Source organism: Perognathus longimembris, chromosome 24 (genome assembly GCF_023159225.1).
Source record: "Perognathus longimembris pacificus isolate PPM17 chromosome 24, ASM2315922v1, whole genome shotgun sequence".
NCBI lineage: Eukaryota > Metazoa > Chordata > Mammalia > Rodentia > Heteromyidae > Perognathus > Perognathus longimembris.
In genome coordinates, this window is record NC_063184.1 from 27,700,372 (window position 1) to 27,716,054 (window position 15,683).

General features: G+C 36.9%; 1 protein-coding gene across 1 annotated transcript in view; it reads left to right on the plus strand.

The window, feature by feature from the left end:
* The window catches only part of Iqcm (IQ motif containing M), a 163,319-nt gene that overhangs the window by 111,934 nt on the left and 35,702 nt on the right, over positions 1-15,683 (plus strand). Inside the window, exon 15 of the mRNA XM_048333551.1 lies at positions 8,388-8,549. Coding sequence (XP_048189508.1) covers positions 8,388-8,549 — 162 coding nt within the window. The remainder of the gene's footprint in view (positions 1-8,387; positions 8,550-15,683) is intronic.

The following is a 15,683-nucleotide window of genomic DNA, read 5'->3' on the forward strand; positions in this document are numbered from 1 at the left end:
TTCATTACCGTGTTTGGCCTCTTTTTTGAAGGAGCCACGTTTGCTCTAAAAGACATTAACATGTAGGAATACGCACATGTAATGGGGTGGCGGTGGTGAATTTCATCAAAGTATGGCATAGGAACAAAATGACCTTTGGAGCCACAGCTTCATTTAGAGTCACGAAGGCCTTTGGAAAATGTAATCTGTGTGGGCCTTAAAAAATAAAAAAAAAATCCTTAAATGGCAGTCACCACAAACCTGGGCTTTGTGACTGAAATGTGAAGTTCTGGCAGCCCCTGCTCAGGGATGGTATGCCATGGAGGGAGGGGGAGCAGGCAGTGCGGGAGTCTAAGGAATGAAGATACCAATGTCTGCACTCCACCACCACCCCTAAGAGCAAGATGCACCCCCATCCCTGGCTATTTCCAAACCGAGAGGGGCAACACAGCCTTGGCTCTTAGATGGGAGTCTCCGCATGCAGATGCCAAGGAACTTCCTTAGCTGGGCTCAGGACCCGTGAGGGCTCAGAGCTTCGGGAGTCTCCTGTTCACATTTCCCTCTGGAAGCAGAAGTTCTTCCAGGCTCCAAGGTCATCCCAGTGGGGGCTATGAGCTGACAGAAGCAAGTGGGCTCCCTCCCCTCTCTGGGTGACCGTGCCCTTGCGACCATGCCCTTCCTGTGTGCTACAGGATTGATGCTCCCTATCTTCTGCCCAGAGGTGGTTGGTTAGTTATTTTGGTAGAAATGTGGTTGTGTTTTGTTATTTCTTAGGTAGCAATAATATGACATATATATGTATACATATACATGCATAAGAATATGTATACACACACATTACACACACATATATATTTATAAACTCAAGGATCCAAAAAAATGAATAAACAAACTCAAGGTTCCAAAGTTGCACCAGTAAGAGTATGAACTATTTTCTCATATTTTGCATGAGAACTAATAAAAGGAAAAAACACTTTTAAAATACGTTTTGGTATTTTAAGACAATCACATGATAATTTTATTCAGAATATTATCTGTCAGAATGTAATAACTTTCACATGTTTGTTCTTATTCCTTGATGATTTCTCTCTGAAATAGTGTCAGAAGTCTTGAAGGAGAATGTTCACATGCTAACATTATTCTAGAATAAGGAGATAGCTTTAGTTTCTGACACTGATGGAAATCGCATGGCAATGAGCATAGAGTATAATCTTTTTTAACCAGATCAGTAGAAGATCATATGAATAATCAGCTGTATTTGTCATGGGAAAGAAGGTATTTTTCTTTTATCTCAAACTGGAGTCCCGAATAAGACATATTCATGCAGCCTAAATCACAAACCTCCCTTTCAAAGCATGATGGGACATCCCAGATTTGGGGGTAAACCAATGGAGAAACAGCTGGGGTGCACAGAGTAACAACATAGATGATAATACTGGGCTTTTGAAGCTTTTGGTGTCACTACCCAGGGAAGATATCAATTATCCTAAGCACAGGCAACATTCTACAGAACTATTACCCTGGCTAGAAGTTATCATTTAGATCTGAAACTGTATATTTGACCTCATCATTTTCTTTTAAATCATAGGTGGCTGAGGTTTATAATGTTGACTTCAGTCACAAAATCTAAATTACATACCTGGAGTTTCAAATGCATGTAGGCTAAAAAGTATAATAGCTTATGTTAGAAATCCTCTGTCAAAAACTCAGAGATTGACATAAATACGTACATTAAACACACACACACACACACACACGTATACACACAATGCAGTTCTGAGTGAGCAGAGAACCAGATTTATCCAACTTTAATAGTCATGTTGACCATTGGTCACCATTCTCTCAGCTACTTATATTTAATGTCAATTTTTGAACCAACGCCACATCCAAGCACAGGGAACAAGAGTTCTTTGAAGACTTGCTTACCAGTTCTAACATTCACAGGAAGCTGGTTGCCAACACAATACATCTCCACTATGTTTCAGTGACAAAGGAAAACAAATCATTGTAACTAGGAGCACATGGATGTATCAGATATTGTTTTAGATGGATGCTTACAACATGTATTTCTAACTCAAAAAGGAAAGGGAGAAGAAAATCATTTAATAAACAGTAATTTGCTCATTTTCTGTCTCTCTGTCTCCCTTTGTCTTTTTGTCTGTCTGTCTATCTCTTCTGTCTCTTTCTGTTTCTGTGTCTCTGATTCCATGTTCCCTCTGTCCACTTCCTCCCCTCTTTGTGCTGGGTGGAACCCAAGACCTTGCACACTTAAGCACATGCTCTACTACTAAGCTACATCCCAGCTCTCAAGTTCTTTATTCTAATCTGGACAAATCTATCTGCATTTTGTACTGTTTCTGAGGATTGTCTCAGTGCATTTCCTGAATAACATTATGTGAACTTTTCCCCTGATTCCTCAAGATAATACAATATGTTGGGCTCATATTTGTTATCAATTTAACTAATAGCTTCTGTCAATTTGCCATGGACCACTTAAAACAATCTGTTTATGATTCCTGCCAACTTACTTTATCCTAGTTCTTGATAATCTCTTTTTCTTTAGTTGTTGAATAATTTTTGAAGAAAATCTTTAAAGCTCCATTAGAAAATGAGAGATAACAGCGCTCTGAGTTTCTTTATCTTTTAAGCTCGTTATCCTATGAAAGAAATTAAATGCGGCTCAGTGGACCACATACACATTTATAAATTATGTAAGCCTATCTTTATTTGAGCAATTAATCTTGCTCTTTTGGGGGAAAAAAAACCCAAGAAGAAATAACCTGAGCTTCTTAATGTTTCCAAGAACCAACACACAAAACACTGAAATTCTGTTGTTTACCTTATCACCAATGCAGTATAGCACCCAAATACTGCCTTTCTCCTACTTGCCAATTGTTGGATAACCTGATTGATAAATATTTACTTAATCTAGGAAAGGGCTTAAAGTGATATCTTTATGTATTATGGTGAAAGTATGCTATCTACATGTTAATAAATGCTTAAAGTTTATGCCATAATACTTGAATTTCTTTAGTTTCTCCAAATGTCTAACTCACTTGGAGAAGATATGAAGACCATATAAACATATACATACCCTTTCCCATTTTCACTGGTTACCAAACCTCTAAATTGTTGGACGCAGCAGTATGTCTGGCTAAAATACAATGTCACTCCATGAGTTTAAGTTTATCAGGAATTAGTCTTCATTGTTTTCTTCCTTTTAAAGAATGCTTGTAGAAAACCCTAAATGTTTCTTAATTTATCAAAATCCTCTTCTGACATCCTATTAATAAATTGGGAAATTTATGTTATATTATTTAACTTCTCCCAAACATTTTCCTCAGATAAATATATTTCATGATTAAAAAATATTGTTAAGGTTTTAAACATTTGTACTTTTTCTATACACCCACTACACAGCTATTTGGCCTTGTGATTATCTTTTTTTTTTTTTTTTTTTTGCCAGTCCTGGGCCTTGGACTCAGGGCCTGAGCACTGTCCCTGGCTTCTTTTTTGCTCAAGGCTAGCACTCTGCCACTTGAGCTACAGCGCCACTTCTGGCCATTTTCTGTTTATGTGGTGCTGGGGAATCGAACCCAGGGCTTCATGTATACGAGGCAAGCGCTCTTGCCACTAGGCTATATCCCCAGCCAGCCTTGTGATTATCTAAGCTGAATGCTAACTCATTTCCTCTCTTCCTTCCCTTCGTCTCACCTATTCCTTGTCTTCCTTCCTTATGTTTGTTTATATATCTATATCTAGATCTATAATCAGTGACTTTAAATAAAGCAGAATATCCTGGGGCCATGACTGAAGTTCAGTCATAGCAGGTATAAAGAACTGGGTTGAATGCATGATGTATGTACATGTGCACACACACACACACACACACACACACACACACACAAATACATGATTACCCTGGGTAATTGTGGTATATAATAAGTTGAAAGGCTCTATCTGGGATTTCTCCATAGGAAACTATGCCTGAGGATATTCACTTCAGAGTCTGTAAGAATTCCAATCATCTTTTTCCCTGATGGGCTTTAGGACATCCCTACTCATTCCCCCCACCCCCTTCAATGAATAGGCCGGTTTCTTTTAGCGTATCTTTTATTTATTTATTATATTTTATTTTTATTTATTTAAAAAAATTCTTTTTTATTGTCAAGGTGCTGTACAGAGGGGTTACAGTTATATAAGTAAGGTAGTGTATCTTTTAATATGTGTGTCTTACTGCCTTTCTATCAGCTGAGCCTGCACTGATACTGATTGTTGCAGTATTTTTGACAGAAAAAAATCTGGATTGCCAAGAACAGTAGTAGATTAGTAGATGTGGATATCAATAATTTTGCCAATAAAGACTGAGAAGGGAAGGGAGGAGCATGCTAGAGGGAATGGCTAGAGGAAGGATAGAAGTTCAAAGTGCTGCTATTGAAGGCTCAAAAAAAAAAGGAAATGAGGAAATGTGCTGTTGGAAACTGGGAAGGCAGTCAAATGAGAAGTAGACTTTGATGACGAAGACCCTGGGCATTTAGTTGAGAAGATTTCTAAGCAAAGACTGGATTAAAAAACAAGGAGGAGCTTTATTTGAGAGCACTGTGAAGACAAGAAATATATATGTATGCATTTTAGAGTACTATGAAGACAGAACTCGATGATTTGGGAAACATTCCACACGTCTAGACTATGAGAGATGCAAATATAGAGAGAGCTATTGGTGGGGAAGCATGCTGTAGAGGGAAATTGGGAAAGGGGATTTTTTTTTTGATAATTCATTTTCCCAAGAAAAATGACCAAGTCTGAAAGAAATGATGTGAAAGGAGGAGCATGTGACTCTGGAGTCCTCTTCGTCCTGGAAGCAGAAGGAAGCACTGGGGCTGGACTGATCTAGAGGATCTGTGGAGCGGCTTCTGCCCTGATGGAGTGAATTCTCCTGCCGAGCATGGGAGAACAACAGGATTCCTGAGGACTTCATTCTACAACATTGCCAACTCGGAGGAGCAAGCTCCGAGTATGAATTTCTAACAAGGTACTTGACATTCAAAGAATAGAGGCAGAAAGCAGACTTCAAGACTACTTAACTACAGAACTGTGGAGAACTTCATGAACCAAGGATGGTGGTGTCGAAGGCAGAATGAAAACTAGAGTGAGTTCTAGCCCTTGAAAACTTAGCACACTGCGCCTAGCTATGCTTTGAAGTAGCCCGGAGCTGGTAACTCCCTAAGTATTTCCACTGTTTTCCTGTGATAAAATAGAAATGTCTGAATCATATCTTGTGCCTGCCCCATTATTGTATTTTGAGTTCAGGGGAAACTTAGTCTTATGTTTCCAAGGGCCATAAATAAAAAAGACCTTTTTCTCAAGAGGGTTGAAACTCTGTTTTTCACGCATAGCAAATCGAGTATCAGTTGTAAGTGATTAAAAGGGGAATTAAATATCTACAGTTTGTTTTCTATAGCTGCTTCTGAGCTGAAATTGGTTTCTGGTCCTACCTAGCATGAGAACTACAAAGTCATTGCCTTATCTTATTTAGGAGATGACATAGGAAATTAAATTGTATTTCCATTGTTTTTAGCCTATGATGGCACATACACACATACACACACACACACACACACACACACACACACACTATAAGGAAAATATGTGTGTATGCATGAATATGATTAAATTTAGCCAGTAGGAGAAAGCTAGTGAAATAAAGTAGCAATTGTACCTTCACTAAACTTAGATTTTAGTGAAAGTATTTCATTTGCCTGAAGTGGAAGCATTTGCCTGGATGGAAAAATGAAAGTCTATTAAAACTAATAAGCATAATCCTATCAGCTGAAGTTACCAAACATCACATTGAAACTAAAGGAATTAGGAAGATGTAAGCACAGGCCAGGAAAAAAGTCTTCTATGCTGTCTCGTCCTTTCTTAGTAGGCAACTGTAATTATTCATAGTTTTTCCTGTGTCTTGTGTGTTGTCTTTATGATTTCAAAGAGAAGCTCTGATCCATTCTGTGTGCCTCTCTGCTGTGTTGTGGCAAACATCTGGTCTGTGTTTGGTTTGGCCTGTGAGTTCTTGTGGTGAGATCTCTAGTCCGGGCCTCCTTTACAACTGGGAACATTCTCTGTTCTGAAGGAGCGTCGCTGGTCAGTAGTTCCTTGAAGAAGTCTGACTCTGAGTGAAGCGAAGCAGAGTTCACCCCAGCTGTGCAGTTCCTGCCATTTGTTTCTCTCCTGCTGACATAGAAGAGAGGAAGATTTAGAACTATATAGATCATACATGTAACACCTACACACCTGAACCTGGGAGGATGGTTTTGTTTGGGGATATTTGTTTGTTATGTAACTTTTAATATGTAGTTTTCAATTTTACATATTAAGAAGTAAGCAGAAACATCCTTCCAATTCATTTAATCAGGATACATTTATGTATTTGTTCCCATCTTTTATTGTTTTTATCGTTAATACTCAATGAAAAGTAATAGCTTCCTCATCTAGTGCTTACATAAAGGCATGATACTATAAAGTATTTTATGTGTCTTTTATCAGTTAATCTTAACAATAAGTCATTGTGATCACTTGGAGATAAATTGATTTGTTTAATGTTTCAAAGCTTATTCAAAGTGGTTCAGGAATCAGGATTCAAACCTGTCCATATGAGTTAGAGTCCAATTAGCAGACGGCAGAAAGTACAAAGTAATTTGAATTTGAACAAGAAGAGTCTAAGATGAAGAATTATGAACTGGAACAGGGAGCGGAATAGCTGTGATTATCCACTCAGCAGGGAAAATAGTGATGAAGAATTGAGAAGGGCAGATACAGAGGCATGGCAATGGGCACGTCAGAGGCTGAGCACCTACAGAAGGCCACCCACCCCACACTGTGCCCACATCTCCCAGGAGCAGGTCCAGCAAATGATCAAGGACTTTACCAAAGAAGGATGGGAGGAGGTATCCTGGGCAGCCACTTCTGAGGGTTCTAGAGGAGACTGTCCATAGACAGACATCACACTGTGGGAATGAACAAGGACGTCTTCGTAGAGATAGTGTAGACATTTAGAACGTTTTAGAATTAGATCATTGGTGGTGCACTGATGATCTGGAAGCAAGAAGAGGTTACCCTACTGGGGTGACTTGCAAACAGCCCAGCATGGCTGGCAACATGTTCTGCGGAAACCCATGGAAAGAAGTTTCCAGAAGCAGGAAGATGCCCTCTATGCCATGGTTGTTTCTTTGGAACTGTTTGATAATAGATTGACACCAATTGATACCAATTGAGCCAGTGGTGCCAGTGGATATCAACTAAGCCAATAATTTTTGGCTCACCTGCCACCAACAAATCAACTTTCCTCCTCACTGTGTTAAACATCCTTGTGCTTACTTTATTAGAAGAAAAATGGCATTTAAGAAAATAAAGGAAAAATAAGAGGAAAGGGAGGAGGGAAAATGGACCAAGGTTCTGAGCAGAGGTTCTTTTAGCATTTCCCTTTATGAATTTTCTACATAGAATTACTTTGTAGTTCTACTGTTGTAGAAAGTTTTAGGACACACATCAACCAGAAACTCCAATTACAAACTGGTGGGCCAATGGTTGTACACAGACTTTTTTTTTTCAGTGTTTAGATTATTTTTTAGATTCCAGTTTTCTCATCGACTAGTTAATGTGGCTCAGGCTTAACTGACAAAGATTTGTTTGCAACCAAGCTGAACTGAGTCTTAACTGCTTCCTTTCCAAACTGAAGTTTAGGCAAGTCCTTTAATTTCTTCAAAGTCTCAGTTTTTTTTTTTTATGGAAAATAAATGATCACAGGAATTATCTTGTAGATGTGTTAGGGAAATTAAATGAAAACATTTTAAAGCACTTAGTGTATTTTTTGCTCCTAATAATTGTTTTGTAAATATTTGACAAATTTAAAAAGTCACTTACAGCATGTGCAATTTACATTAAAAAATTAGCCTATGAATATTCATTCTTTCAGTGCTTCCTATTTAAAACACTTCACATTTACTCAACATGTTTTGCCATTAATCTGATTCCATTGTTTAATAACAATTAAAAATACAGAATATAAAGTATGAATACATACTGCTCGTTATAGGGAATTTGGTATGAATTCTGTTCATTGGTGTTTTTGTTTTTTCTATAGATTTAATAAACATTATTTTCACATAATAGCACTGGAAGATGATGATAGTAAAGCTCTGAATGCTTCATTTTTCCAAGGAATGATGTGTACAATAAAGGTTTTTGATTAAAATAGCCAATGAAAGAAAATTGATGCTTCCCATGTAACGCTTAGCATTCAAATTGCTAATTTGCTTTTAAGTTATATCTCTAAAAACAGTAAAACATTCTGTAAATTATCTAGAATTTAAATTTTAAACATATTCCCTCCTTTCTGTTGTTGTTCACAGATAAGCCAGGGAAACAATCTGATACAATCCCGAGGTCCCATGTAATTGAAATGCTGTTTACGATCTACCCTCCTGTAGGGGCTCATGCGCAGGCAAACATACGACTGAAGTCAACGTGGCTCAGACCCATCGTAAATGGAGAGGAAGGCTATAGATACATAGGTAAGATGCTAGACTCTAGTTCTGTGTAGTAAAGAGGGAATTATACTTGGACCACACAGGTGGTGGTGGTGATGTATTTACTTACCCTCCCTGTAGGGTGTTCCTTTGACTTCCTAGGTCTTATGTGTATGGCCTTAAGAGTACCTATTTTATACTGTGCTACCTCCATGGCTATAGTGGAAGTATGGGGTGTTTATTTACCTATTCACGGGCTTTTGTGCTGTTTCCACAGTAAGATTACTGCATCTAATGCTGTGCTTTCATATACAGCACTGTGCATAGATACAGGCTTGCCTTACTCTTAGCTACGCTGTTTTCTAAAGTGATTCCACCATTCCCTGTTCTCCACCGGCAAAGGTAAGAGTTACATGTGTTCCATAGCTTTCTTAACACTTAGTATAATCTAAATTTAGTTAATCTAATTATATATGATATAGTGTTTTATATATAAGGAAGGTGTATATATGTATTAGGTATGCTTTGCTAAAGAATTGACACTTCTTAAAAAGTTAAACTTACATCTACCATAAAAACACAGCCATCCCACTGTTACTTATCTATGCAAGCGAAAAGAAAGCACGTACCCGGTTGTATCTACACTATATCTGTAATCTTATCTGAGTATATTGGAAACCGTCTATACTGGTATTAGAACTAGGAAATTGAAAGGGAATACCAAAATCGAGAAACACTGGGTAAAAAAAGACAAACAACTACAAAAGCAATACTTGGAAAACTGTTTGGTGTACGTGAACTGAACACCTCATGGGGGGAAAGGGAAACGGGGAGGAGGGAGGGAGGAATGAGGGACGAGGTAACAAGCTTTACAAGAAATGTATCCAATGCCTAATGTATGAAACTGTAACCTCTCTGTACATCAGTTTGATAACAAAAATTTGAAAAAAAAAAGATAAAGGAAAAGAAAAAATAGCACATACCCATTTAAAGTTTGTGCCTATTCATAGAATTATTTTTCTTAGAATAGACCCAAGCTAGAAACAGTTCAAGTGACCATATACAGATATATGAAAAAAAAATATGCCATGCTACACTCATGTTGAATATATAACCATTTGAAAGGAAAGAAGCTTGATACTGTTTGATACATACCACAACATGGATAAATCACAAGATAATTGTGCCCTGTGAAAGAGTTATATGGGGATCAAGTTTAGAATAGGAGTGAGTCCCTATTTCATTCTAAAGATTTAGATTTGTCTTTGAGTCGCCATTTGCAAGTACTTTGTTGGGATAAAACAAATTTTTTAAAAAAAGAAATAGACTGTTGGCATTATGCCATAATGTGAGAATTCTGTTCTCAGACTCTTCAAGCTGATCTTCTCACCCTCTTCTTTGGGTAACTGCTCAGAGTCTTGTCTCTTTTTGTTATTGTTATTACATTGACACACAAAAGAAGTGAAGTCTTTGCCTTGAAAAAAGAGAAGAGCCTATTAATGGAAGTGTTTATTGAAACTAGCTCCTTAACTATTAGCAGTTTAGGGAAGATAACTCTAGGAATGTATGTGTGCCAGTATTCATATTCCACAATGTAAGCACTCTTGTCGGGATTTCTCATCTGCACAAACTGAGCAATTGTGAATAGACTTATGAATGGTCTGTAATGCTGGGAGTTGTGACCAAATCATCTAATACTAGGCCTATGTATCATCTCAGATTTCTCCTGGTAGATCCACCCTTTCGCATCCTATACTTTCTAGTGCCATGGTTTGAATGTAACGGGGATGCCTCCTACACTCTAAATTTAACCGACTTATTATACACCAAGAATTCCTCTTAAGAAGTAGTATCAAAATCTTAGATCAAATAAAAAAAAACAACCCAAATATTTTTTTCAGAGATATCCCTTGTGAAATTTGCATTTCGAAGACGAATCTTGACCGTGTCTCTTTCGTTACTTTTCCTCTATCAGTTATCCGGAACTTCCTTCCATGTTTCCTTAAGCTTTTGTGACATGTTGAATTTCCAACCTGCAAGCTTCAGGGTGGTGCAAAGGAAGCTGTTTGGTCCTAGAACTCCTGGAATTCTAAAGGAGATACCTTGAAGGGTTAGATGAGCCATTATCTTTCCAGAAAATCATTTAAGGACTATGAATGGATGATCCAATTTCCTTCTCAAACCAATTGTCTACTTTAACGGCAATCATATTATCATATTATAGTAAGACTTCTAATTAGTTCAGATCCCAAGAAATGAGCAAAGACCTCTCATTCTCTGACTTCTTTCCTATATATCACTTACAACACTTATTATAATAATAAACTCCACTTACCTTTATAACATTAAATGCTGTAATTACTGATTTCCTGGCCTAATCACTATTTTGTTACTCATTGTAAAAGTATAAAGTATCTTTATGTCATTAAATTTGTTGCACTGCCTTTTAGCAAGATTTGATGCCTATTAGCCAGAAGAGATTTGACTCTACTTTTAAAAGATAAAGCTGTCCTTGACGGTCAACTATGGTATTTTTTTTAAATAATCTTTTTCTGTGAATTTCCTACTTTTTCAACATGATTAAATCATAAAACTTCCTTATATATCCTTCCTTGCAGGTGTCACAAAATTAAAACTACATGTGGATTATTATTGTTCTTTTCTAAAGTGGACCACTGAAAGAAACTGTTGTATTGAAGCTGTCCTTATAATACTCAATGTCTTTGGAATGGCTTTTTAAAAGTTGTTTCACATTCTCTCATTTCTTTTAAGTGATGGATCTTGGAATCAAACAGGACAATTGCAATATATGTTGGGTTTATTGTGAATATGACAGAGCTGCTACTACTACTGGTTCTACCTATGTTTTCGGACTTTTTTTTTTTTTTTGCTAGCACTGGTGCTTGAACTCAGGGCCTTGAACAACTCTTTGTCTCTTATGCTTATGGCTGGTGTTCTACCACTTGAACCATGCATCGGTTCAGCCATTTGACACTGGACCAAGAATTTACCACTTTAAACTGCAAGGAATATTGGGGGTAGGTTTTTATAGAGGCAGTCTTGAGCCATCACAGCAGTATTAAGTTGCTTTTCAGTTGTTTATTCAGGATTCACAAGCTAGTAAGTTTTGCAGTAACACACTAATACAAATATATGCTTTGTAAGGATGGTAACAGTAATAGTGAAACAATGTAAATCGTTATTAAATAATGATTCATAAATGAGATGGCACTCTGCCATTATTCACTTATAAGAAAGTATGAAAAGATTGGTCATGAGTAAAAATTACAGAATAGCATACTAAGTATAATATATCCACATAGTTATATTAATGAGCCCAACAACATACAAATCAACTATTATGTGATAAAGGTAGATTTTATTTATTATCTTAATGTGGCCCAATCTTATTTATTTTTCTTTTTGGTGTGTGTGTGTGTGTGTGTGTGTGTGTGTGTGTGTGTGTGTGTGTATGTGTGCGCGCGCATATGTGCTGGTCTTGAATTCAGGGCCTCCTGCTGGTGCTTGACTTTTTTGCTCAAGACTCTACCTCTTGAGCTAGAATACCTTTTGCTGGTTAGTTGGAGATAACGATCTCATTGACTTTTGGGCCAGTGCCTGGCCTTCAATTAAAAAATACATAAACATTTTTATGTGTATTTCTTATTTAACCATAAAAGATAGGGAAGTGAGAAATAATTTTGATTGTATTTGTTCTGATTTTTATATATATTCAATAATATAACAGACATGTTATATTAATATAAATTCAGCATATAAATATAAACTCAATAGTATAATTGACTATTATAAATTTAGAAGTTGAACCTACATTTTACATTGCTTTTTGATGAATTTACCTTAATACATAAATACATAAATATTCTGATATGTTGTCATAGTAAAAATTACTTATATGAAAATTAAATATAGCATTTCTGAAAGAAAGAAATAAGAAATATTTTATAATTTTATTTTTCAACAACATGTAAAATGGTTATGCATTAAAAACTGCATTAAAGACAAAATTATTTGAAAATTTTCTTTCTCTAATAGTTTTACAACCTTTTGAGAAATATATTGATTTTACTTACATTTGTTTACCAGTATACTTCTCAGTGGATAGTAAGTATTTATACACTAACTATTGCCTATAAAAACAAATACCTGAAATATTACTATAGCAGACAAACCCTTTTTTCCTAAATACTGTATCATTAATACATTGGCATTATTTTTGTTTACTGTGCTTGAATTTCTCCGAATTCAGAGATCTCTAATACAACATAGCTAATATCAGATTGTAGCACAACTCTTTAGCATTTGATGTTTAATCTGGTAAATAAAATATAAGTTAACCATTATGGAGACAAAAATCCCCAATGAGATAGGAGTATTGTTTATTCACTTGATAAATATTTATTGAGTGCCTTGTGTTCAATAATCTGTGATGGACATGAGGAAGAAAAAGTCAATAAAATATCCTCTGCCTCACATGGCTTGGATTTCAGCTGGGGAAATAAATGCCTATCCATAATTAACTACAATGAGAGATAAAGGGAGGAGCAATGTGGAGATAGCGTATGGAATGCTGCTCCGCTGAGCAGGGCCATGAGGGAGGGCAAAGCGGCTTTACAAAGGGGCAGGTGCCATGCTAGAGAGATCTTCACCACGCAGGCCGTCTTCACTTCATTCCCTCTTCACACAAGAAATCCCCTTAGCTATGACCTTCATTCAGAGTAGGTGTGGCCAGGCTGCTTTCAGTATAATGATTGTAGTTAACAATAGCACACTTACTTAGTAAGGAGTTAGGCCTGACTTCACTGTACAGGGATCATCCGTGCCTTAGTATTTTCATACATACAGTTAATGACAAAGGTGGACTGAGCGCATTTGTACAGTTTCGCACTGGTGGCTCATGCCTATAAATCCTAGCTACTCGGAGAACTCAGATCTGAGGATCGTGGTTAGAAGCTGGCTGGACAGGAAAGTCTGTGAGACTCTTATTTCTAATTAATCAACAAAAAAACTGGAAGTGGAGGTGTGACTCTCAACCATTCTAGCTTTTTGTTCAAATTAGTTTCTCTGGACAATGTAAATAGCAGATTTGTTTTTATCTGTACTAGCCCTTATTTTTCTCTTTGATTTCTGCAAGCTTAAAATTGGCTCTTGGTTTATCCTTTCACTATTCTGTGTGTGTGTGTGTGTGTGTGTGTGTGTGTGTGTGTGTGTGTGTGTGTGTGTGTGTACTGGGGCTTGAACTCAAGGCCTTGCAGTCTCACTTAGCTTTTTCGCGCAGGCAGGCACTGTACTGCTTGAACCACACTTCCATTTCTAGCTCTTTGCTGGTTATTTGGAGATGAATCTTTCAGACTTGTCTTCCCAAGCTGGCTTTGAACCCCATTCCTAAGATCTCAGCTTCTTAAGTAGCCAGGATTACAAATGTGAGCCACCGGTGCCCTAACTCCATTACTCTCTGTTGAAAGCAGGAGGTGAGCTGAAGCCAACTTAGCCTGGCAAAAGCTCCGGAGAAATCTCTGAGAATCGCTTTGGGGTCCTTATATCTCAATTTCCTCCTTTCCCAACTCCACATGGATACAGGAAGTATTTCATCTTGAAATCTCAGATGAAGCACAAATGGAGCCTTATTACATGTAACTTTGTCTACTCTGAACCTAATATCTTCAGCATAGGATGGGGACTTCCCTCCCCCAAGATTACAGCATAATCGAGTGAGAATGTTTTCACAATACTGTGGAATTTTTGTAATTGTCCTCTGCATTGTCTGACTGCCAGTTAAATTAGAACATTTGATAATTGTAGAGAGATGATACGATTTTTTATTAAAGGTATGCCATTATGTTAATCTCAGTTCAAATACAGTTTGCTTGAATTTTGTTTTGATTATGTAATGGAAGAATAAATTATCCTGTTAAATAAGTTAACCTAGAGGGCATAGGATATTTTAAATTCCTTTAAAATTAACATTAGTTTAAAGAAGTAGATCTTGTATTCAAACCATAGTTGACTTATTTCCTTTAAGGTCTTAAAATTTGAAGAATAGCTATTTTTCTACAAGCCTACAAATTTTCTTAAAAATCAATCAAAATGTTATTTATTTCGCTCTTATTGTTTATTAGGAGAACATAATGAGTAATGAATTTCTTTTTAAGTATTGGCTTCTAGGTTTCATTTGATATGCAAACACCTGCTTTACGGGTGTTATTTAATAAATGCATTGACAGCAGCTTGTACAACATACATTATGTTTAAAAATCTATCTTTGTATCTTGTTGCAAATAACCGAGCTCCTCCAAAGGATTTAACCTTGTTTTCCTCCTCATGGATTAGAACGTTTGAGTGAAGACCACCATCACATACTTGTTTTCATACATTCATATCCAGTTATCCAGTTTTTCACTGGCCTTTTTTTTTGGTAGTTTAGGATGCTTTCTTTCTTCTTTTTTTTTTTTTTTTAGTATAACTTGGCACAGCAATCTGTGCAAAACATAACCTATTCCACCTCAACTTCCTTAAGGGAAAATTTCAAATCTTTATTCACTTATGTATTCATCTCATGAGTTCTGCGGTGTCGAGTAAGTACAATATGGCAGTAGATATTAGCGAGCTGAAAGAAAGTAGAGATGAAAAAGAATAAAAAATATCAACTGTCTACTTAGTAGATTTTCTTTGAGCCACAATGTAAGGGGACTCTCAGGATAGGAGAACTAAAAAAAAAAATATGCCAAGCATATATTATTTTGGTACTATCTAACACTGGTGATGTTCATGATCATGTATATTTTCCTCCAATTGACCGTCTGCTTAGTGGAGACATATTAAAGATTGTGAACAAGCCTGGTGTCTGTGGCTCATGCCTGTAATCCTAGCTACTCAAGAGGCTGAGGTCTGAGGATGACAGTCCGAATCCAGCCTAGGGAGGAATGTCCATGAGACTCTTCTCTCCAATTAACCAACAGAAAACTGGAAGTGTTGCTATGGCTCAAAGTGGAAGAATGCTAATCTTGAGCAAAAATATTCAGGGACAGCGCGTAGGCCCTGAATTCAAGGCCCAGAACCAACAGCAACAAAAATGTTGTGAACATGTTTTTTTTTTTTTTTTTGCCAGTCCTGGGGCTTGGACTCAGGGCCTGAGCACTGTCCCTGACTTCTTTTTGC